We start from the raw sequence: 24,809 nt of genomic DNA on the forward strand, positions 1-24,809 counted from the left end.
GCTATGATATTAAGGTTACGGACTGCTAATCACAATGAGTCTACTCTCTGTTACACTCAATCAAGCATGCTCCTTCAGAAATGGAATCCTCCTTTATTTCCTAATAACATTTCTATACATGCACACACATTTTCATAACATACCAAACGTGCACTAATTCTTTGGGGGACAAAACAATGTTGTCTCTTTCAACACCTTCGCCCTCCACACAAATCAAACACTGGGCACTGGCTGGTATCATTGTGTCTGATTTTATCTCATGACAATTACATGTCTACAATATAACCAAAACTGCATGTCAAGGATTTAACTTCTTTCTTGGAACCAAAAAGTGACTTCAGCCACAGTGCACAAGCTATGAGTAACCTCTTACCTTTACTCCTTGAACTCCCTTCAGACGTTAACCTGTAAGCCACACTAACAGGGCCTGCGAAAGCTAACAGGCCTGCACCACCCATCTACAATCCAAAATGTAAAAATCAAGAGAAAATTATTGGGAAAACCACTCAGCTGTGGCTAGCCCTCATTGTTGAGTGGGAAGTAACCAAAAGGATGATTCAAATCATCATAATCATGATCATCATTTAATGTCTCTTTTCCATGCTGATATGGGTTGGACAGTTTGACCCAAGCTGGCAAGCAGGAGAGAGCTACACCAGGTTCCAGTCGTGATTTGGCTTGGTTTCTACAGCTGGATGCTGGTCCTAATGCCAACCACTTTACTGCGGGTGCAGGGTGTTTTTTATGTGACATTGGTGTGTAAAGAGATTTGCTCCAAGAAACTGAAAATATGTCTCAACATGTTAGCAAGAAACTGATACTTACTGAGCATAAATATGAATGGAACACTCATGAAGATGAGAGTAAGACACTGCAATTTGAACTTGGTTAAATGGTCCTTCAGGTAAAAGAAAAGCAAACCGTTCAAGATGGAATGACCATGAAAGTTCTTGCTGTGACTGAAACCAGTCGTTCATTGAAGTTAGATTTGTCAGACGAGATTTTATGAGAAATTTCCAACAGTTTTGGACAGAATTGAAGGCAATCAGTGACCTTTTCATGTCTTCAGCTGAAAAAGGAAAAAAATAAGGTTATAAAATAGAAAAGAAGGAAGGAAAATCTGGAAGAAAAGGCTTACTTGTTACTGACAGTGGTTGGAACACCATTTTATCATCGCTGTTATCAGTGTTTAAAGTCCACTTTTCCTCACTTTACTGAGGCAGATTTTACTATGGCTAGATGCCTTTCCTGTTGCCAACTCTTACTATTTCCAAGCAAGGCAACATTTCCCCATAACAAGACATGTTTCTGCAGAATGTTGGAAATGAGTGACATTCATTTACAACAATCACAATGTCAGAACAAGGACACACACACACACACACAGAGCAAGCGTTTTTCAGTTTCTGTCTACCAATTCCACTCATGAGGCTTTGGTTGGCCTGAGACAATTGTAGAAGACACTTATCTAAGGTGCCACACAGTGGGACTGAACCCAAAACCACATGGTTGGAAAGCAAACTTCTTAACCACACAACCACATCCATATTTACTTTAATCAAGGCTGACTTAAGGCTACGCACCCAAAGAAAAACAATTGCCATAGATGTCCTAATTAGAAGTAACTTCACAACAACCACTTACTTAATACATTTAAAAACACGGATGCAATACTGGCTTCAAATTTTGGCACAATGCCAGCAATTTCAGGGAGAGGGTAAATTGATTACATCAGCCCCAGTACTCAACTGGTACTTATTTTATTGACCCTCAAAAGAATGGAAGGCAAACTTGACCTCACCGGATATTGAATTCAGGACATAAAAATGGATGGAATGCCGTTAAGCGTTTTTCCCAGTCTTCTAACTAATCTACCAGCTTGCCGTCTTGCACAGGTGTAGTATTTAAAAGATGCTTCATTTCTGAAGATGAGGTTAATTGTCCTTCCTGACCCACCAAAAAAATAACACAATTATAATTGTATTAACAATAACTCATCTTAGACATTTAGACATATAAATGATAACAATGATGATGATGATTATCAACACATTCTTACAAGATATGGATTCTGTCAGAGCAAGAAGCTGCTGGTAAGGTGACATCGTGTTTAGTAATGTTTCCGGGTCAAAACTGACAGCCCCACATGGAACTAAGTAACTCACAGATGACTCTGTCTCATAGCTCGAATCACAGCAATGCAAGAATACAAGAAATTTTGATGTTGGTTTTACTCCAATCTTTGGTAAGGTGTCTAAGGCACATGTAATGGTTTCGGTACCAGAGAGATGTTTTACATCAGCTTTATCACTAGTGGTGGTGGTGGTGGTCATTGTAGGAGATCTCTTTCCTGTTGTGTGCAAGTGATTCAACAGACAGTTACCAGAAGCCAAAATGTCGTTATGTTCTTGATCTGACATAACCAACAGGGAGACATTTCGGAACTTTCTATATAAAAAAAAAAATTAACACAAAAGTAAATAAAATAAACAAAAAAGGACATTAAATAATGGTTTATAATTTAGGCATGAGGTCAGCATTTTGAGTACTTAATTTGAATACATTATTTACATTATTTACTACTAACCCTAAGATTCCGAGTTCGATTTCAGGCAATGACCGGAATAATAATAATAATAATAATATCATCGAAAAAATACCTTAGGAATGAGAACCCAGGTTCGAAATTTCCCCAAGACTCCTGATCAAGGCTGGAGGGTATATCAGCCGAAACGTTATGTTAACAACAAGGCAGTCTCTATGCAGCCACTTAATTAGTAGAAATAGCAGCTAAATCTCATTCAGATCTCACCTTATATTAATGAAGTTGCCTGATATTTTATCTTTAAGGGATGAATCATAATCACTTCTTCTAGCCATGGAACACCAAATATGAGGTTAAAAAATGAAAGAAAAAGAATTATTCCTACCTAGAAACTGTAGGTTTAAAATCCACACCAACGATCCACTGCTCTCCAACGATTTTCTGCCAAACATCAACAATTTCAACATCCACTTCTGCAGGTTTGGTTCTCTTCGTTTCAACTACACTTGGAGATCCTTTGATGAAGGTCATCATTCTAAACTGACAGAAAGACAACAAAGTCATGTATATTAACAACAACAACCATAAAGAAAAATAATACTAATAATAAATAAATCGTTTAATATGGATCTCGAAGTCAGGCGGTGAGCTGGAAGGATCGTTAGCATGCCGGGCGAAATGCTTAACAGTATTTCGTCTGTCTTTACATTCTCATTTCAAATTCTGCCTTTCATCCTTTCGGGGTCGATAAGTATCAGTTGTGTACTGGGGTCGATCTAATCGACTGGCCCCCTTCCCAAAAATTTTGGCTATAATAGAAGATACTTGTTCAAGGTTTTGGGTTCAGCCCCACAGTGTGGCACATTGGGCTATAACTCCAGGCTTACCAAAGCCTTGTGAGAGGATTTCAGAGACAGAAACTGAAAGAAGCCTCTCTCTCTCTCTCTCTGTGCATGCGTGTGTGTGTCCTTGTCTAGACATCGTTTGATGGCTGTAAACAAGCATCACTGTCATACAAGTGGTGTTGTTCATTTCCAGTCTTCCATGAAAAACATGTCTGGCCATGTGGAAATATTACCTTATTTTGAAATAGGTAAGGATTGGTGGCAAGAAGAGCATCTGTCTGTAGAAAATCTGCCTCAACAAATTTACTGTCTGACCCATGCAATCACGGAAAAGCAGACAGTAAATGATGACGGTGATGATGATGAACTTATGTATATAAGTCATCACTGAGAAAAACAATATGGGTGAGTGACTGACATGACATATCGTTAGAGACTGAGAGACATAGCAAGTCTGGGGTGTTTGAAGACATTAGCTGAACGTTGCTCATTAACAGGACGTAATGCAGTGTTGTGTGCTTCCTTGATACATATTGAATACAATTACTGTATTTTGGTGCTGCTATATTACCACGTTGAAGAATGCTTTCAAGATCCCTGTGCATGATGATATTGGTAACTAATCTATACTTACAGGATTCACAGAATCTGGAGAGAGCAGATTTCTGTTGCCTTCACCATTCAACAAGTGACATACGTCTGATATAAATTGATTTTGTTCATCGATGAGCCTTTTTTTCTCTTCAAGGGTCAGAACATCTTGCTGAAGAAAATATATATCAAAAGAAAACATTAGTTGGAATTTGGTTAAAGACTGACATTTCATTGTAGCTAATAAAACAAAAACAGGTGTGTGTGTGTGAGAGAGAGGGGGAGAGGAGAGGAGAACAGATGAAAGTTAAAAGAGAACATATAGTGCAGTCATGGGTCAGCAATCTTTTCCGAGAATTGGGCTGCACGAGACATGACTCAGCAGGCTGCCCAAACTACTAAAGGAAATCAAGGCAAACTTTTGTTAAGCACGCCATTCAGAAAATCCTATGGTGTGTGAAAGTATATTAGGTGGGTTTTCATTGGGTGTGGTCTAGGATATATCCAGTCTATAATATAAAGGGACCTAATTTGTTTTTGCTTTTTTTTTGTTATTGGGTTGACCTTGAGGAAAAGGCTGTGCCCATGACTTATGCGGGTTCCTGGAGCTTTTTGAGATCAGTGCAGTAAATGTCCCTCCTGAACAGCTGCAAGTTAATAGTTGCAGGTAAAACATACAATTATTGGTAATGAGGGTATGAGACATTTTGGCACAGCTGTTTTGGCATCGCTGATTCGATGCTAATTTACTTGACATAACATGTTTTAATATTTCTTTTGTTTTCTCTCTCATTCTTTGTTTCTGTGTGTGAATATATTTCTCTTTACGCATGAGGTGGAAAGTGTTTATTTCAATCTCCTTCAATTAATTAATGGTTACTGTGAATGCATGTATGTCCATGTGTGCACATGAGAGAGAGAGAGAGAGAAGGGTGTTGCCTCCAGTGCCAAAAAGTATTGTTGACAAAATACACTGAATGTCCAGTTAGCTGTGTCGAGTTTATCAGTATCCAAACAGTTATGCCCAATTGTCTCATTCTGAGTTAACGAGAACAAGTGAATTAGGAGTGCCTGAGTGGGAGTATATGGAAGTGATCAAAGTGCAGCCAGCCTTGAAGAAAAGATTACTGTAGTAGTGAATGAAAAAATGAAATATCACTTAGTGAAATGCCTCAGATATGTGACTAGCACTCAAGTTTGAATTAAAAGTGGTGTCACGAACTATAAAAAAAAATACTTGCCTGTATTTGCTGTAAGAGAACCTCACCAACAGCAGGTGGACAAAAATCTCCATCATTAAATGCTGTATTTTCATCCTGTACAAGTTTCTGGAAATAACCAAAAAAATGTTGAAAGGAGGATAAAAAAAATTATACGATTCTTTGGTTTACATATGAATATATATGCATGTGTACACTTATACATACAAGTGTGCTAATCTTCTGAATGATTCACAACAGTCTAAAATTTATATATATATATATATATATTTGGCATTAGGAAAGGCATCCAGCTGTAGGAACTTTGCCAAATCAGACTGGAGCATGGTGCAGTCTTCAGTCAAACTGTTCAACCCATGCCAGCATGGAAAGCAGATGTTAAATGATGATGATGATATATATCATATATACAGACAAACAGACAGGCAGATAGATATACAAGACATTAAAAATGAGAATGGAGTCATTATACATACTCGAAAATTATTTTATTACAGTATCATATACAATACATTCACTTTAAATCTCTGTCCGGCACGTGTTTCTAGTGCATAGATATCCTAAGATGTGGCATTCAATTACATCCTGCTGGTTCAATTGCGTTATAACTTCAACCAGGGTATATGTATCTATGCAGCTTTATTGAAGGTGTTACTACTACAAATTTTTGTATGTATGAATATATATATATATACACACATCTTCATCATTATCATCGTTTAACATCCATTTTCCATGCTGGCATGGGTCGGATGGTTTGACAGGAGCTGGCCAGCAGAAAAGCTGCTCAGGCTACATGACTATTTTTCGCATGGTTTCTGCGGCTGAATGCCATTCCTAATACCAACCACTTTACAGAGTATACTGGGTGCTTTTTATGCAGCACGAGCATGGGTGCGTTTACTTGGCACCATTTTATGTGCTGCTTGCACCCACAAGCTGTGCCCCATTAACTTTCATAGATCCTCAACTTCATGTCATATGTGTCTGCCAATCACATCAATGTAATTGAGTGGTCATCATCGACTATTAGTGGGGAAGTCTCCAAAATAATGCAACTGATATTGTTTATTGCTTAGCATGAGATCAGTGATCAAAACGGCCTACTCAGCATTGAGCAGTAATAACGATGAATGTGCCCATAAATTTCGCGTGACATCACTGACCCTATATTTCTTCCCCTCTCCCTCAGCCCCTCAAAAAAGAAAAGAAGGGGAAGAAAGTAAAAAGGGAAGTCTTACCATCACATCAGCATTACCATCCTGAAAGTGATGGCATTCCAAATCAGTAAGCAGCCAGAATTTAACCAACTCTGAACCCTCTGTTTCCTCATTGCTATGAAGACCCAGAAACAATACCTGCTGTGTTCCACACTGAAGAAAATCTTGCACAAAAATCTTGTTAACATCTTTGATAACAAATTTTACCTGAAAAGTTAGGTAATGAAATATATTAGATATAATAAAATGACTCCATGAAATATTGTAAATGTAATAAAAAAAAACTAATAAAGCAAGGACTTGCTCAAGTAGTCAGTTTTGTCAGAGATAAGGAGTTATATCTAACCAAAAGTCACTAGAGTGGATGCCAGTGTTAATATAAGTAAAATTCTATGACAATTTTAAAGTTATTTGCTCAGTGCAGCTACTGTTTATACCTTGTTCAGAGATTTATTATATATATATAAATACATATATATAAATATATATATACATAAATATATATATATATATAAATACATATATATATATAAATATATATATACATACATATATATACATAAATATATATATATACATAAATATATATATATATAAAAATACATAAATATATATATATAGAAATACATAAACATATATATATACACATACATATAAATATATATACATAACTATATATATACATACATACATACATATATATATATATATATATATATATATATATACATATAATTGCAGCGTGGAAGGTGTTTATAAGCCATTTAAAATAACACACAAAATCCGTTAGATTCACTTCAACATTTAAATTTAATTTGTCAAAATATTTTCATCGCTTTGAGACCGCGACCTGTTCACTGACAAAATTCTGTGCTGCATATATATATATCTATATAAACATATATATATATATAGAATTTTTTTTTCTGCAGTTTCAGCTCAGAGCTGTGGTCATCTGATGCTCTGCTGTTTTGCTACACTGTTATTACTGAGAGCCTCCTCTAATATGTGGTACTTGGTGAAAAATGGGGTTTGATGTAGCTACCCTTATTTGCACCTCTTGCCGTGAGGTAAGTTCATCTGGGATTCTCGACAGGAAGAGGTTTAGCTTTGATTTAAAAACGCCTACATCTATTTTGTGCAGGTTCCATAGGCTTTTTGGGAGAATATTAAAAAGCTGTGGGCCCCTGAAAATCAGGCTGTTGCAGTAACTGGTCCTGAAGCACGATGGCGTTACTGGGATTTTTGGCACAATGCAGTGTCGTCCCGTTCTGGCATTGGTGTAGCTTTCAATGCCAAAATTTGGCACAATTCTTTCCAGGATCTTCCAGATATATATTACTGCATACCTCTCCTACCTTCTCACCAGGGAGTAGAGACATGCAACATAAAGAATAGCCTTCGAAACACGGAGTAGATGGAGCAGGAACAACTGATGAAGGGAAATATTCTTTATGTTGCATGTCTCGTCTCTTCTTTATGTTGCAGGGGTAGCTCTCTGAACTTTGCCCAGCCTAAGCTTATTCTCACAGCTACGCTCTTGGAACAACCACCTCCACTACTAACCTGGTCGCTTAGTTACCAGAAGCTATCTACTACCTCTACCTTGCACCTCCTGGCAGTTGATGGAGTCTATTTTCTGCACATGTTCAGCATTTATTATGCCTGTGTATCTTCTACATACAAAAGTTAATTTCTGTTAACCTTCCTTTGATATTGCTGCACCTTTTGTGTGTCCAAAGCTTACACTGGATGCATTTTATGGAGTTTCTACTTACACCTTTTCTACAGATTGAGCAGGACCATCTACCTGAGGAGATTTGTGACTTGTTTGCCTTTCTGTTTACTATGACTTTGGTTTTTGCTAGGTTAACTCTAAGGCCCTTTGATTCTAGATCTTGTTTCCATACCTGGAACTTCTCTAGCTCAGGTAGTGATTCAGCTATAAGAGCAAGGTCATCAGCATAGAGGAGCTCCCAGGGGCATCCTGTCTTGAATTCCTCCATTATTGCCTGGATGACTATGATGAACAAGAGGGGCCTGAGCACTGATCCTTGGTGAACCCCTATTTGTACCCTGAATTCTTTGCTGCACTCGTTGCCCACCCTTATATATATAAGCAAACTTCCAAAGTCTTGTGTGTGGATTTGGTAGGCAGAAACTGAAAGAAGCCTTGTTGTATGTGTGTCAGTACCACTGCTTGACAACTGGTATTGGTGTATTTACATCCCCATAACTTAGCAGTTTAGCAAAAGAAACTGATAGAATAAGTAGCAAGTAAAACACTGGTTGAATTCTGACACATTTAGAACATGAGGAAAGGAAACCGCTCCTATGGAGAACATTGATGTTCAGTCACTTGGATTACTGCTCCCAAAAATGGCAAATTAACAGCAGAATGAGACATTCTAATGTCACTGTACCAAGAAGATTGCCTCAGTGCAATAGATAAACTACAGGAAGTGGTAAAAAAGGGCTGAGGCTCCACTCTCTGAAGAGAAAATGTAAAAAGACATGCAGTGAAATATATGTGAAGGATCTTGAAACATCTAGCAGCCAACTTTGGGGTTGAAAGCCATACCAGTCACTGGACTGGATGCGACTCCATAGCACCAAAGATCCTGCCCTCTCTGTCCAAAGGAACCTACACTGTAACAACTTAGGGTTCAAAGGTCTGCAACCTTTCAATATCTTGTCAAAAGGCCTCAGAGGCCTGAGGTATAGATGTGGATTAAATTTTTTATCAGATGTATCGGATGAAACAGTATCCAAGCAAGAAATGCAAAGAAGGTGACCAGTGTTCAACTCACTACTTTACCAAGACTGATTCTGGAGAAATGGTCAGGAAGTGAGTCTAAGATAAGCAAGTACTCACACATGGTGGTGCCCTAGCATGGGCATGACCTCTGGTTGAAACTGATAATAGAATGTTAGAATATATACATATTTATATGTGTGTGTGTATATGTATATGTTTGTGTGTGTGTATATATATATATATATATACAAAAACATACATATATACATATGTATAAATATATACATACATACACACACACAAATATATGCATATACATGTATATGTATAGATATATATACATATGTATAAATATATATGCATATATGTACACGTGTGTGTGCGCATATATTATTATTATTATATGATCGCCACAGCCTGCCATGTACCTTATGTATACCTCCTCCTCTTTTCTTCTTCCTCTTATATTTAGTATTATTATAGTTTTGGTTTTGTTTGCTATTTTACCATTTTTATTTGTATTTTTTACTTATTGTTCCCTCCCTATACAAGCAACATAAAACACTTGACCATTGCACATTGTATGAGTACACTTTTGATGCAAGTCTGATGAAGCATCCCCCCAATACAATCAATTACACATATTGCATGATGGTTCACAGACAATGGCTTTAGAAATGGAGAGATACTGAAAAAATTCTAATTAGAAATAAAGATGTGCTAAATTCATTCTTCCATCTAATTACTTTGATTATATATATACATAGGCACAGGTGCAGCTGTGGTAAGATGCTTGCTTCCCAACTACATGGTTCTAGGTTCAGTCTCACTGTGTGGCACCTTGGGAAAATGTCTTCTACTAGAGCCTCAGGCCAACCAAAGCCTTGTGAGTGGATTTGGTAGACGGAAACTGAAAGAAGCCCATCATATATATATATATATATATATATAAATGTGTGTGTGTATTTGTGTGTGTCTGTTTGTTCTCCCACCATCGCTTGACAACCGATGTTGGCATGTTTATGTTCCCATAACTTAGTGATAGAATAAGTACAAAGAACAAGTCCTAGGATCGATTTCTTTGACTAAAGGTGGTGCTCCTGCATGACTGCAGTCAAATTACTAAAACAAGTAAAAGAATATATGCACTTACACACATGTGCAGAACCTTTGCCCTCACATCCCATCTTCCCAACACCTCCCCTGGCCGTGTTCATCTCCCACTTTCCCTTGCAAAGTTACCCTCTGCTCCTATCGAATCTTTAGTCCCTTTTATTATATACATCTCCCTGTAATTTAGGTATACACCCTATCACATCTTGAACTTATCTCTCTCCCCCTCCAACTGAGAGAGCCATGTATCTCTTCTACAGCAACACACACATTTCTGTTCCTCTATTCATAATCTGCTATTTTCATCAGCAAACTCAAAGCTACTTTCCTCAATACTACTCCCCAATCAGCTGACAGGGCTTCATCTTGCAAGTTACTTGGAGACCTCACTAATGCTGGTGCCACATAGAAAGCATTGTGTACATTGTGTAAAGTAGTTGGCATTAGGAAGGACATCGGACTGTAAAAACTATACCAAAGCAGACAGTAGAACTTTCTAAGTCATTTGACAGGAGCTGGAGTTTTAGTTCATTCTGCTGTCTTCTTTGACCCATAATACTTAACTGTTTCAATGTTCATAAATTCTGATGATTCACCATGCATCGCAATATCTCTAAGAGATTTCTTCATCATTATTATAGCCAAACAGTTCTTTTGAGGTAAGTTGCTGGCACTATAGATTGATGACACGTTTGATTTGATCTTTTTTTCCAAGACTAATAAAAATCTTTCTCTCTAAACGGTCAAACAAGGGTTTCCACTTACTTGCTGGAATCATTGTCTTTATTTTTGTATTCAAGAGTTCATTCTGCTACCTCCATTGTTTCATAATGCTTAACTAATGCCTTAACATTCATAAACCCTGACGTTTAACTCTGCATTATAACAATTTGAAACAAGAGCACTCACCGAGCACAAACCTCCGTCAAGGCAACAGCGTCTTCTCAACGATTAGCCAGAGATGATTTTTAAAATGAGAATATCTGAAATAAACTTAATTGCTCTCACAAACAAGAATACTAAAAATGAACCTGACCGCTCTCAAAAATTAAGTAGAAAATCTGGAAAAATAATCCAGAATCCTTGTCCAGGACCAAATCTGGAAAAATAATCCAGAATCCTTGTCCAGGACCAGATTGATCCCAAAATCTAATCAGTTCATGCCAGTTAACATCCCTGAAAGTTTCATCCGAATCCATCCAATGATTCTTGAGATATCTTGTCCATGGACAAACAAACAAACAGCCCTTTTTAGGTCTTAAAAAAATCAACACTTTTTAACTCTAAGGTAAAAAGAAAACTATAGTTTTGGGGTTCTAAAGCCCTTAAAAAAAGGCTGATTTTATAGTTTTGGCGCTTTTTAAAGGTGTTTTTTAGAGCAAAAACTGATTTTTTTTTGTTTTTTTCTATAATAAAAATTAACGTAGGAGTAGCATAGGAGTGGCTGTGGTAAGAAGCTTGCTTACAAACCACATGGTTCCAGGTTCATTCCCACTGCATGGCACCTTGGGCAAGTGTCTTCTTCTATAGCCTTGGGCTGACCAAATCCTTGTGAGTGGATTTGGTAGACGGAAACTGAAAGAAGCCTGTCGTATATATATATATATATAAATATATATATATATATATATATATATATGTGTGTGTGTGTGTCCCTACATCGCTTGACAACCGATGCTGGTGTATTTACATTCCCGTAGCTTAGTGGTTCGGCATAAGAGGCCGATAGAATAAATACTAGACTTACAAGGAATACGTCCTGAGGACGACTTCGACTAAAGGCACTGCTCCAGCATGGCCACAGTCAAAATGACTGAAATGAATGAAAGAAAAGAAAGAAAGATAACAGTTTATTGATAACTTCCGTTACATTTTTAAAGAATTAACTGATTAATGGTTATGAAAGTTAACAGATTAACAGTGCCCACCTTTGCATACACACACACACATATATATATATATATATATATATATATATATATATATATATATATATATACATACATATGGTGGTTGTCTACTCCTTACGTAGAGTGTGGCCACCTTCTGTACCTACACCTTAGATCTATTATGGCGTTTAATGTGGTTTTTTAAGCCAATGTATTGAAAAGACACCCATATAAATTGCATATTTGATTTGGACCACCAAGAGCTGCAGTTAAGTTCTGATCTTTGTGGAGTTTAAAATGTCTGTTGAGACCTGCATTAGATTTGCAGACCTTATGGCAAACACAGCATTGAAAGGTATGCACATATATATAGGCAGAATAGTTGGTGGAGGTTCGTTTCTCATGGGTATACATTAAGTATGATATAGGGATGGATATCTTACACATACACACCAGAAATAAAAAATGAGTGTCTGAGCCTGTGGCTGGCTGCAATTAAGCACTATTGAAAAGGTCTAAAACAGGCCAAAGTGAATCTGGTGCTCTTGCTCGTCAATGCTGGGATGAATTTTTGTCCCTCTCTCTGATATTGTGTTTTTTAACATATCAAGTCCATAAGAAATGCAATCTTAGGAAAAATACTGGTCTATCAACTCTGGGCATACATTAAGTATGATACAGAGATGGCTATTTTACATGTGCATATGCTTTTCTATTATCACTTTTAGTCAAAGGTTATGGCTATTCTGGTACTACCATTATATATATATATATATATATATATATATATACTTTGTTTTTGTATTTGGTTTGCAAAATTCTTGAGGTGAATTTGTGTGTTGAAACAAATTTTGTTGGGTCTTGAGAGAGTCATTACACCAACAATATGACATGCCACCATACCAATGCTTGTGCTAGTATTATTGGTGTAATAACTCTCCCAAGACACAACAATATGTATGTGTGCATATATATATATATATATATATATATTTATATTTATTTATATAAGGGCATTACTATACAATAATGCCTCACGCTGTTTTTAAGAGGCTGGTTTGGAGAGTTGCATTCCCTCGTTTGGTAAAAATGTGTTTTTTATGGTAGTCTGACCTTAGAGTCCCTCATAGCGTGAGGCATTATTGTATAGCAATGCCCTTATATAAATAAATATATATTTTGGGAATAAATGATGGATTTTTTTCCTCTTATGTTTTTTTTCACGCTAGCTACTTGATAAATTCTTGTAAAAGAATTCATCCTATTATTGAATTTATATATATATATATATATATATATATGTGTGTGTGTGTGTATGTATGTATATAAACATGCATGTGTTGATTTTATTTTTGTGAATGAGTTTATAATTTCTCTCAACTTCACATGAATTTGCTGACTCTATGCAACAATATAGATAATGTCCTTGCTTTGCAGTAACCACAGAAAGCCTGTCCAGGTTTTTTGATATGTTGCATGGTCTTTGTAGACAAAAGGTTCATTCAAACAGCATTGTATGTTCCCAGTTCATCACGTAGCTATTGTTGTCCAACAAAGGAGGAGATCGTTACCGTGCTTGAAAATAGGTGGAAGTGCATCCGATTGTATGAGGGTGTGCTGAAAAGTTCCCGGCTTTGTGCAAAAGAAAACACAGGAAGATCAGTTAATTATGATTTTATTTAACATATTCCCTATTCCCTTCTTAGATTCACACACTTATTGCAGTGGTCCTTCAGTTTTTCTAAGCCTTGTAAAAGAACTCAGAAAGTTGGCCCTCCAACCAAGACTTTTGTGATACCCTTAAAGCCAAGAACTTTTCAGCACCCCCTCGTAGACTAGCCAACATTATATCTCTCCTGTCCTCCTCACCCTAGCATCTCTATCATCTTCACTACCCCTGTTGCTTGTATTCCCCACTCTTCTCCCACCCTCTACCTTCCACAACCCATGATTCTTCTTTCATCCACCCTTCAACCCAACCCATTTCAACAGCCTGCCTCCCTGCCTTTCATTCACTTTCCATGCAATCCTGCAAACCATCCACTTCTACACAGCTTCTGCTTTCAGGGGGCTACCTAAGCACCTTATCTCCATTATCTATATCTTGCAGCGCCTACTAACCATTTTCTCATTCTTCCTGTTTTCCCTTACTAGACATGAACAGCCATGCACATCCCTCTACAGGAAATGCTCTGCGTACACCCCCCTCGTTCCCTAGCATGAAGTTGAACCCCCACCCCCCTGCACCTTCTCCAGGGCTTGCAGACCTGCGAACTGCATGACGACCTCAATGGTGCAGGCAGGATGAAAAAATTACCCAGTCTGTGCTGTAAAGCGATACACATTCGGAAGGGCATCCAGCCGTAAAAGCCAAGCCGAAGCTGTTGCATGATGCAGACTTGAAACACATCAGATCCTGTCAAACCCATGCCAGTTAGGAAAGTGGACGTTAAATGTTTTTTTATATATATATTCTTTTATTTGTTTCAATCCTTTGGCTGCAGCCATGCTGGAGCACCGCCTTTAGTTGAACAAATCGACCCAGGACTTATTCTTTGTAAGCCTAGTACTTATACTATCGGTCTCTTTTGCCGAACTGCTAAGTTACAGGGAAATAAACACACCAACATCGGTGTCGAGAAATGATTGGGGAGGGGAGACAAACACACAAACACATACATATATATATACGACGGGCTTCTTTCAGTTTCCGTCTACCAAATCCACTCACAAGGCTTTGATTGGCCCGAGGCTATAGTAGAAGACACTTGCCCCAGGTATCAAGCAGTGGGACTGAACCCGGAACTATGTGGTTGGAAAGCAAGTTTCTTACCACATAGCTACCACTGCGCTTATTTATATATATATATATATATATATATATATATATATATATATATATATATATATATATATATATATGCGTATACACATATATAAATCTACGTACGCATATATATACGCATACACATAAATTTATATCTACATACACGTCTATATATGTATATGCACATGTATGTGCGTGTGTTCGTGCACTTGTACATATGCCATGTCGTTATTTGCTAGAACACATCTTTAGAGAATCGATATGATTCTCCAGGGATATAAATGTTAACGCATGACATTCTATATCCGTTCTGATGGTGGTCACCCATCTGAGGTAGATTCATAATTTGATCGATCCAAATAGCTATTCTAGCCTTGGCTACTAAATGCGAAACTCGTCACAAAAAGAATTGCAGAATGTGGTTTTATAATTATGCATAGGATCATACATGCACACAAACACACCCACATATTTGTCGCAAATAAATTTTTATTATACCTTGTCAAGTTGTGCAGCTACCACGTGGGCTTCGTAATCTGAAGTGTGTAGAATAGGTGAGGAACATTCATAACCTTTGTAAAGAGTGGTTAGACTAGAAAAACTGGTTTGTTGCTGAGGAATGTTGAAACACCTCAAAAGCTTCCCGTTGTGAACTTCCATCAAATATCTTTCTTCGGTAAATACAAACATTCGAACCTGTAATGTATCGGCCCACTCGTTCGATCCTTGTTGTTTAGCTTTAATTGATATTGAACAGTGAGTGATAAAAAGGTGTTGAATGGTCGTTGAGTGGGCCAAAGGTAAGATTCGAGAAATGTCGATTGTTTGAAACGAATTAAAGCTTTGATTGAACATCACACCGAAATATTCTGATTTCTCTCTGTTTTTGTGTTTGTCGAAAACATGACCGATTATAAGTGACATGTTAATTAAATCATAACAACAAAGTAATTTAAAGTTGTTATAAGAACGTTCTGGGTATGACAAACGATCCAGGCGGACTGTTTTCAACTCTAACTCGTAACTCCCATCAGATGAAAGAGCTAGTTGTAGTTCGGAGTCTGAAATCCACATTAAACTAGGCCCATCCACAAGCTGTACATTCTGATACATCGACTTGATTTTAGATGTGACAGCCAATTCAGGTTGTTTAGTGTCAATAACATAACGTCTTAACGGAAGCAGTTTATCAGAGCAGTAAGACACGATAATAAAAGTTACTTGCTGCTCTTTTAAGCACTGCAAAAATGCACATGTAATAGTTTTACCCGTAGAGATCTCTTTAATATTTTCTGTGCTAATTATCGTCCATTCTCCGATGGAAGGTAAGAATAAATTACAAAGACGATGTCTTGATAATGACAATTGTTGGCAGCTGTTAGAAGTGGATTTGCAGTATTCAAAACGATAACTTTCATCGTTTAAAGTAGAACTAAATGTATCAATGGTAAAATTATGGATAATTCCCTCTTCTGAAGCAACGATATTTTGACAGGAAGTCATCGAAATGATATTAGAATAAATAAAGAATGAATTATGATGCACAACGGGTGAAGACGAATGAAAAGTGTCGCACAATTAGGACAATCTGAATTTTGCGCGTAAATTCACGTTACCGGATGTAAGGGGAGATAATTGGTGAAGAGCGACTAGTATGAAGATAAAAAAGGTCGCAGCGCTTTTTTATTCCTGAAATTAGTGATCAGAAATGGCGGACAGGGAGGAACTAGTTTATATGGCCAAACTGGCTGAACAAGCTGAAAGGTACGATGAAATGGTGAGCAATATGAAAAGTGTTGCGAACCAAGGTACAGAGCTGTCGGTAGAAGAACGTAACCTTTTGTCTGTTGCTTATAAAAATGTTATAGGAGCTCGGCGGGCCTCTTGGCGAATCATAAGTAGCTTGGAGCAAAAGGAAGATTCGAAAGGCAACGAACAACGTCTCCGTTTGATTTGCAGTTACCGGGAAAATATTGAAGTTGAACTGAAACGAATCTGCAAGGATGTTCTCGATGTTCTCGACAATCAATTGCTGCCAATAGCCAGTTCTGGAGAGTCGAATGTATTTTACTTTAAAATGAAAGGCGATTATCATCGTTATCTGGCGGAATTCGCAGTTGGTGATGATAGAAAAGAAACTGCCGAAGAAAGTCTCAAAGCTTACAAACGTGCAAGCGAAATTGCCTCAAGCGAGCTCACCTCTACGCATCCGATCCGACTTGGTTTGGCGCTCAATTTCTCTGTGTTCTACTATGAAACTCTTAGTAACCCCGTGAGAGCCTGCGCCTTGGCTAAAAGCGCCTTCGATGAAGCTATCGCTGAGCTGGACACACTCAGCGAAGAAAGCTACAAAGATTCCACGCTCATCATGCAGCTCCTTCGGGATAATCTCACCTTGTGGACATCGGACATGCAGACCGAGGAATGTGACCAGAAGGCTGACCCGAAAGGGGAACAGCCACAGGATGGAGGTGATCCTGCGCCAGAAGCTTAAGGAAAAAAAAAAAAAAAAAAGAAATTTGTCATAAAGTTTCTTTCGTTGTTAAGAAAAAAAAAAAGAAAGAAAAAAACGAAACAGCTTTATAAGAACAGCAACAGCCAAGGTCCCCCTTACTACTACTACTACGATAACTACTACTAGTAGTCTACTTTGAACTAATTATATACATACACACACAGACACTCACATATATATATACACACATTAAGTAGTAGTCTAGCTGTTTCTTCTCTTTCCTCATTACATCTCTTTAACATCTTTCTTTCTCTACTATGTCTGTCTGTCTCTGTCTCTCTCTGTCCCTTGCTGCTGCTGGGGCCGTACCTTCTATACCCCACTTAACACCGTAATAGTCGGCTGTTGCAGCAGTAAACCGAGCAGAAACAGTAACAAAACAACAACAACAACACAAAATATCAGAGAAAAGAAGACAAAAAAAAAAATTTTAAAAAGTCGAAGGAAAAAAAAACAAAAAAAAAGATAATTCAATTTCCAGAAAGAAGAAGAAAACGCAAGGATCGATGTAGTCTCGTCTTTGAAACATAATTTCATCATTTATCTTTCTCTTCTCTGTCATATATCTATATATATATGTCTATATATATATATATATATATATATATAAATCTTTTTTGCTGTATTGTTTCTGTATTGAATATATATATACATATATATATATACATCTATATATATATATACATATATATATATATATAATATTATCGGTATAAAAGTGACCAAACTACCTAGTTGTGTCTGCCGTTCATCATTTCTCCTTCTTTTCATTTCCAACATAACCACATATACACACACACAGACACACACACACACATTCACAGTAATGTCCTCCTCTCATATTTGCTACCATCCATTTCATTTGATTTTTATTGAATGTCAAATTAAGTCGTGATTACTATGATATTACTAGCAATAATAATTAATAGGTGTCTTAATAGCCACAAGGACGACGACTGAGGGACATTTTTACAAGGCAGGACAAAGATTGCTGGTAGACACTAAGTCTTGACTTAGACTAAAAGTGATTAAATAGAATTTTTCGAACAATACTTGTTTAACGATTTGTTAAATATTTTTAAGACAACGGTAAGGATCAATAATTTAGTTTATTATAACAATTGTTCAAGAAAAATTAATTTAAATAATTGAATATTTTTTAGTGCTTAGAATTTATTACTTGCATAAAATGGTATTTTCAAACCGTATTTTATTTGTAATTTTTTCTTATTTGTTAACTAAGCCACTTTTTTTACTTCAGATTGACAATATAAGGTGAGATTTTATTATTTTTTTTGATTGTTTAATTAAAGAACTAAGCTAATAAGGAGGGGAGGGGGTCAAAAAGGGCGTGGCAAGATCTTAGGATTATTTTATTTAATTCAATTGAAGGGAGAAATTGCCTTGTTAATTTTGTCTTATTGTTTATAATTCTGTTGAGAAATACACTTAAAAAATGATTTATTATGAAGATAGAATTTTCAGGTTCTTGTGCCGCCCACACCATGTGAAGCAACACTACATAATGAATGTCTATTGCATGCAATCCGAATGATAGATGCCTTACTTATGTTCATATATAATGTGTGTAATAAGCATTATTTATACAAAGTACATATATATATATAAATATTACAATATGTTGAATCATTTAATTTAAAGCGATCATTTTTTAAAAATTAAATGTTCCGCTTCGTGTGTTATATATAATGGATAGGTGTTGATCTCGCTAGTGTGTATGTGCGTGTGTTGATTGTAGTAGCAAATCCAGCGAGATATGTTGAGTAGAGATGTTATTTTAATTAATGCTGCCGCCACTTTCGTCATCGTCACCACCATCACCTGTGGGATTTTTGTTTTCCCTCGCTAGTAGTAATACTAGTATAGTAGGAGCAGTAGTATTCATTCTGCTGCTACTGCTGCTAATACTATTCAGTGATGTGAGGATAATTTAGCATTTAAATATGTATGTGTATGTGTGTATATATATATATATATATATACATACATATATATATATATAGTGGCCATTTTTACGGTTACCCGTTTTTTTATTTCTAATTGTGCGGTCATTGTATTGGAAATTACAAAATGTATTCCTCACATATATTGGAATTATAATGATCGTCTTAACGATCTTTTTCGTTAACCATTTCTTTCTTCCTTCCCCGTCCACTATTTTTGGATATATTCATGGAAATCCACACACACACACACATATATGTATAATGTGTGTGTGTGTGTGTGTAATGATAATGATAGTATATTTCATCGTTTAGTCCGCCTCCCCTTCTCTGTTGGTCATTTTCTCGCTCGGAAATTACAGTAAAGCAAAGCAACACGTGATGATGATTACGATGATGATTAGTAATCGCCACCACCACCGTTAATTGATAACACACGATGATGGTGTATTCGGCATGAGATCAATTATTGGAGTATGGTGGCGATGGGTGATATATTAGTCTATTAAATGGACCTCAATACATAACTGATAAATTATTAGCCTTCGGTCGGATGACAGTTGTCCGTTATTGCCGTTGGAAATCAAGACGTAGATAGGACCGAAATACATTGTTTGGTCCTACGATGTCTCGTATCAACAGTTTTAACTAGAATAATTATAATTTCCAAGAGCTCAGTTACAGGTGGGGAAAATAAGATTTTGTGACGTTTCTTCTTTGTTTAAGGTTGTTAGTAGTGCACGTGAAGTGATATAGTTTCGGCCAAGAATAGAACTGGTCGTTGTGGCGGCTTTCTGTGGCTCATTTTCCCTTACAATACCGCATTGATTCCAGATTTACCTAGTGAATAAAATAATACGCTTATTTTTCGAGACGATTCCAATATCTACGAGAGATGGACTAAATCCAAGCTTTGGAAGATTCTAACAGCAATTAGAAATTCCAAAGAAATAAGGTGCAGCTTTCTGTTGAGAATCAGTAATTAGGTTTCCATTGTCGCTCCAAACTACATCACTGCTGAGAAAGAAGCCAAGAACTAACCCCGTTTGTTTAAAAAAAAAATCTAAGTCCTCGTTATCCCTTTTTTACTAGCGCTACTTTAATAAACGATTTCTTTTGACTAGGTGAGGTAACTGGGTTTTTTAGTGGGAGTGGATATATTTCATTGGAACAACCATCTTTTAACACTGATATCGTCATTATCGAATGGAGAAAGAAAAAAAATAGGCAAGGTCGATTTCGATGGAATTTGAACTCTAAAAATGTAATAATGCTTTCTTTATTTATACCAGGCACAAAGGCGTCTGTTCTAGGGTGGGGACAGCGAATGCGTTGGATTTCTGAACGCACGCGCAACAAGTAAAACGAGCATAAATGAATTTAGAATTGAATAATAATTAGGAAGCGTCTATGTGGTCTCCCGATCGGCTATAAATAGTAGCTAAATGGACCTCAAAATACACTCATAGGTTCCGAATGTACTGGTGGATGGTGACATCTATAAGAATCTTAACCATATCGAGCTTAAATAATTTATAATCCTTGTAGTTTAGTGAAGACAGGATGTGGTGATGATAATGCCTTCTCTGAGGTCTTACGGTATCAATCAAGACCAAATTTACGTCATTTCAGAATGGAAATTAGGTTACAATATCGGACTTGCCAAGAAATTATCTAAGTAATAATTATAAAGACGTATGACCGTCACATCATCGAATGTTTAGTCGTCTCCGTCTTATATCTGCTTGGCTGTGGTTTAAATTTGTCATTGTAGCTAAATAATAATGTATTTTTAATATTGCTATTTACGTCACCTCTGAGTTCAATTCCTGCTGGGGTTCACTTTATCGTCATCTTTCCAACATTTATACCATAAGCACTGTTCAAACATTGTGATCGATTTTAATGTCTGTTTCCCCCTCCACACACGCAAACAATTGTCGCCTTGCACCAGTGTTGAAAATCATTAAATCCTAAATGTCAGAAATATGTATTTCTCTGTGTACGAGTATTTGCGATTGTGTATAATTATGTATATGTGTACTTAAGATTGTATGTATAGAAATGTTTAATTTTGTGTATACTATTATATATATATATATCTTGCTTCAATCATTTTCGACTGCGGTCATGCAGGGCTACTGCCTTCAAGAATTTTAGTTGAACGAATCGACTCCAGGTCCTATTTTTATAAGCCTGGTACTTTTTTCTATCGGTCTCTTTTGCCGAACCGCTATGTTACGGGGACGTAAATAAACCAACACCGATTGTACACAGTGTTGGGGACAACGCACAGATATATATATATACACACACATACATACATACACACACACACGACAGACTTCAATCAGTTTCCGTCTACCCTCACGGCTATAATTGAAGACACTTGCCCAAGATACTCGCAGTGCACTGAACCCAGAACCATGTGATTGTGAAGCAAACCTCTTACCACACGGCCACACATTTCTTTAAAAATTTGTATATATTACATGATGGCTGTTCACTGGCTTTCGCAGAAGACTGACACCTTATATAAGCCACCAGTATTCAAATTAGTTGCTATGTGTTGTTAATTTTCCTATAAACGTAGGACGTAACATATATATATATAAAAAAATTAATTAAAAAAAACTAGGGAACAAAGTCAATAATACCCAAGAAGAATTTTGGATCCAAAAAGGCTTGTTCAACACCTCATAGATACGCTACCCTACTAGCATAATCCACGGGCAAGCATGAACAAGTTATCTGGTGTTAATAAGTGTTGCAATCTCTTGATACTTAACCCTTCTACCATTCAGATTACTCTGTCAAATGTAATGCTTATTTATTCAGTTTTGAATTGGATCATGCAGTATCTAATAGCTTCAAGGTTTTGATGATGTGATTGTTTATTTTTAGAATGACATTGTAGGGTATGTACGAGAGGCCAAATCTGGCTGGTTCGAGCATAAAACACTCTAAAATATTTAGGTCAGTTATGGCTGGTTTAAATGCTGAAGAGTTTCGAAGGAACAGAAACTTTTCCCCAGAAGAGTTGATGTTATATGAGAGTAACATCCAAGACATCATTTCAAGAAATGGCTAACTTGCACAAATGGACTAGCAGTATGATTAAGACACTGGAACACATATGTAAATATTGACCCTGCGTTACTTTCAACCATCTGTTTTATATGTGGCTGTCCTGATGGAATTAATTTGACTCCCCTTCCCAGGCTACATTGGTGACCCCCAAATTTTACTGTATTGTTCAAATAACCTATAACTATATAATATGCATACATGTAATATATGGGTGTATATATAATATATTGGGTTACTTCACTTAGTGATTTCCGTGATAAGCTTGTGTATCTGTACATGTCTGTGCATATGTAATTCCTCAGATGTGCAGGTGCATAGATATGTATGAACATATACATGGGTGTGTTTATATACAGCTATTTATGTATTAATAGATGTGTGCATATATGTATTGATATAAATATCTAAAGATGTATGTAAATATGTATAATGATGTATGTAGGTGTATATACACATATCCAAAAATATGCATAATATACTTATATATAAGTATACACGTGTGTGTGTATATATAAATGTATAAGTATCTGTGTCTGGTTATATATGTGAACCTTTTTCAGTTACTATCTACCAAGTCATAAGGTTTTCATTGGCCTAGGATTATAGTAGATATTTGCCCAAGGTGCCACATGGAGGGACTGAACCCAAAGTCATGGTTGGGAGGCAAACTTAACACATCTACACCTATGTGTGTGTGTATATATATATACTTATTAAACTGTAGTCATGTTCGGGACCCCCCCCCCCCCCTTGAAGTTTTAGTCTAATGAATTTGACCCCAGCACAATTGTCCAGCAGTGATGTGGAACTACACAAACACAAACCGGCTTCTTTCAGTTTCTGTCTACCAAATCCACTCACATGACTTTGTCCTGAGGCTATATATAGTAGAAGACTGAAGCTGGAACCATGTGTGTGGAAAGGGTTCCACCAAACCTGAAGGCTATGTTGCACTCCAGTGTCAGCTTTGGCAGAGTTTTTTTTTTTTTCCTGTTGGATACCAATCACTTTACAGAGTGTACTGGGTAATTGTCTTTTTGGTAGTATTAGCACTAGTGAGGTTAGGTTACCAAGTAACTTATAAGACAGCACCATTTGACAGAGGAAGTGACCATGTGCCAGGTGATGAGTTGCTTGATTAATAGGACAGGAACAGGTGTCTTTGCTATCTGGAAGTTACATGGCAGCCCCAGAAAAAGAAAAGATGGTCGGGAAGAGGCTAAGCCATTACAAAGAAGAAAACAAATAAGCTGTAAATGATCTGCATTAACTATCACAATGTGCAACAACAAATCAGTCAGCAAGTTGTGCTTGTCGGTGGTGCACCATACAGTCTGGAACCCCACAGATTGAAATCTGTGGGGTCCAGTGGAAAAACAGCCAGCCATTGTGAAAGATTTGTAAGTGCAAGTAGCAGCAAAGAAATGGGTACAGCAGTACATGCCTGAATATTTTCAAAGACAATGTGAGAGTTGGGTTCAACAAAGGAGCAAATATATCATTTGCTATGGAGATTATGCGGAGTGTGTAGAAGAAGCATTCTATCAACGTGTGGAATTTGAATATCTAAAGTCAGTTGGTAAAAAAGTTATGGCCACCTTAGCATGACTGAAACAACTAAATGATATATATATATATATACTCAATACAAACATTGGCTGCTTGTTTCTCTGGGATTGGTCTAATTGATGTAGACACCTGGTGAAACCCAATAAGGTTTGCAAATTGATTAAACCTGTTCATATTTTCAATCTATGATGAAATAGCTGAATTTGCCATATATATATATATATATATAATGATATGCAATTGTAAGATCCAAGGATTTAGGTGTAAGAAGTTAGTAAGCTTTGAGCAGTCTGTAGAAGGTATAAAAAACAGCTTTCAGGAACAATAATTTATTGGCGTAAAAGGTTGTAGGTTTTTTTCATAGTTTAGGGTTGCTATGAATGCGAATAAAAGTCCAAATTGAGGGGATGGAGCAGTTAAAATCCAGGTTACATTTATTTTCTGTCTAGCAGAACCTCAGAAGTAATAATTACTCAACAAGGGGTACTCTATTACTCATCAGGCCAAAGATACCCTAGTTAAATGAAAGTTACATTGTCATCAAGGGATCCTAACTCCGGCAAGTTAACTTAAGGTCCCTTAACAACAATGTTACCTTCATTTAACTAGGGTGTCTTCAGCCTGATAAGTTACTCATTGTAATTATTACTTGTGAGGTTCTGC

General features: G+C 36.8%; 1 protein-coding gene and 1 pseudogene across 3 annotated transcripts in view; one reads left to right on the plus strand and one right to left on the minus strand.

The window, feature by feature from the left end:
* Positions 1-16,611, minus strand: part of LOC106881553 (uncharacterized) — a 38,637-nt gene extending 22,026 nt beyond the window's left edge. Inside the window, exons 1-7 of one of the 2 annotated variants that reach the window (XM_014931986.3) lie at positions 15,507-16,611; positions 6,443-6,628; positions 5,223-5,309; positions 4,025-4,153; positions 2,931-3,085; positions 2,060-2,448; positions 826-1,069 (exon numbers count right to left, since the gene is read on the minus strand). In XM_014931986.3, the coding sequence (XP_014787472.1) occupies positions 826-1,069; positions 2,060-2,448; positions 2,931-3,085; positions 4,025-4,153; positions 5,223-5,309; positions 6,443-6,628; positions 15,507-16,511 (2,195 nt within the window). In that variant the 5' untranslated portion in view covers positions 16,512-16,611. The remainder of the gene's footprint in view (positions 1-825; positions 1,070-2,059; positions 2,449-2,930; positions 3,086-4,024; positions 4,154-5,222; positions 5,310-6,442; positions 6,629-15,506) is intronic. The other variant, XM_089362037.1, reaches the window with a different exon arrangement.
* An 82-nt stretch (positions 16,612-16,693) lies between these two features.
* LOC106881554 (14-3-3 protein epsilon pseudogene) lies at positions 16,694-18,731 on the plus strand (annotated as a pseudogene). Its single transcript, XR_016244089.1, has one exon. The product of XR_016244089.1 is annotated as a 14-3-3 protein epsilon pseudogene (transcript).
* The last annotated feature ends 6,078 nt before the right edge of the window (positions 18,732-24,809 follow it).

The sequence above is a fragment of the Octopus bimaculoides genome, chromosome 13 (assembly GCF_046866305.1).
Source record: "Octopus bimaculoides isolate indiv1 chromosome 13, ASM4686630v1, whole genome shotgun sequence".
In the NCBI taxonomy this organism is placed as follows: domain Eukaryota; kingdom Metazoa; phylum Mollusca; class Cephalopoda; order Octopoda; family Octopodidae; genus Octopus; species Octopus bimaculoides.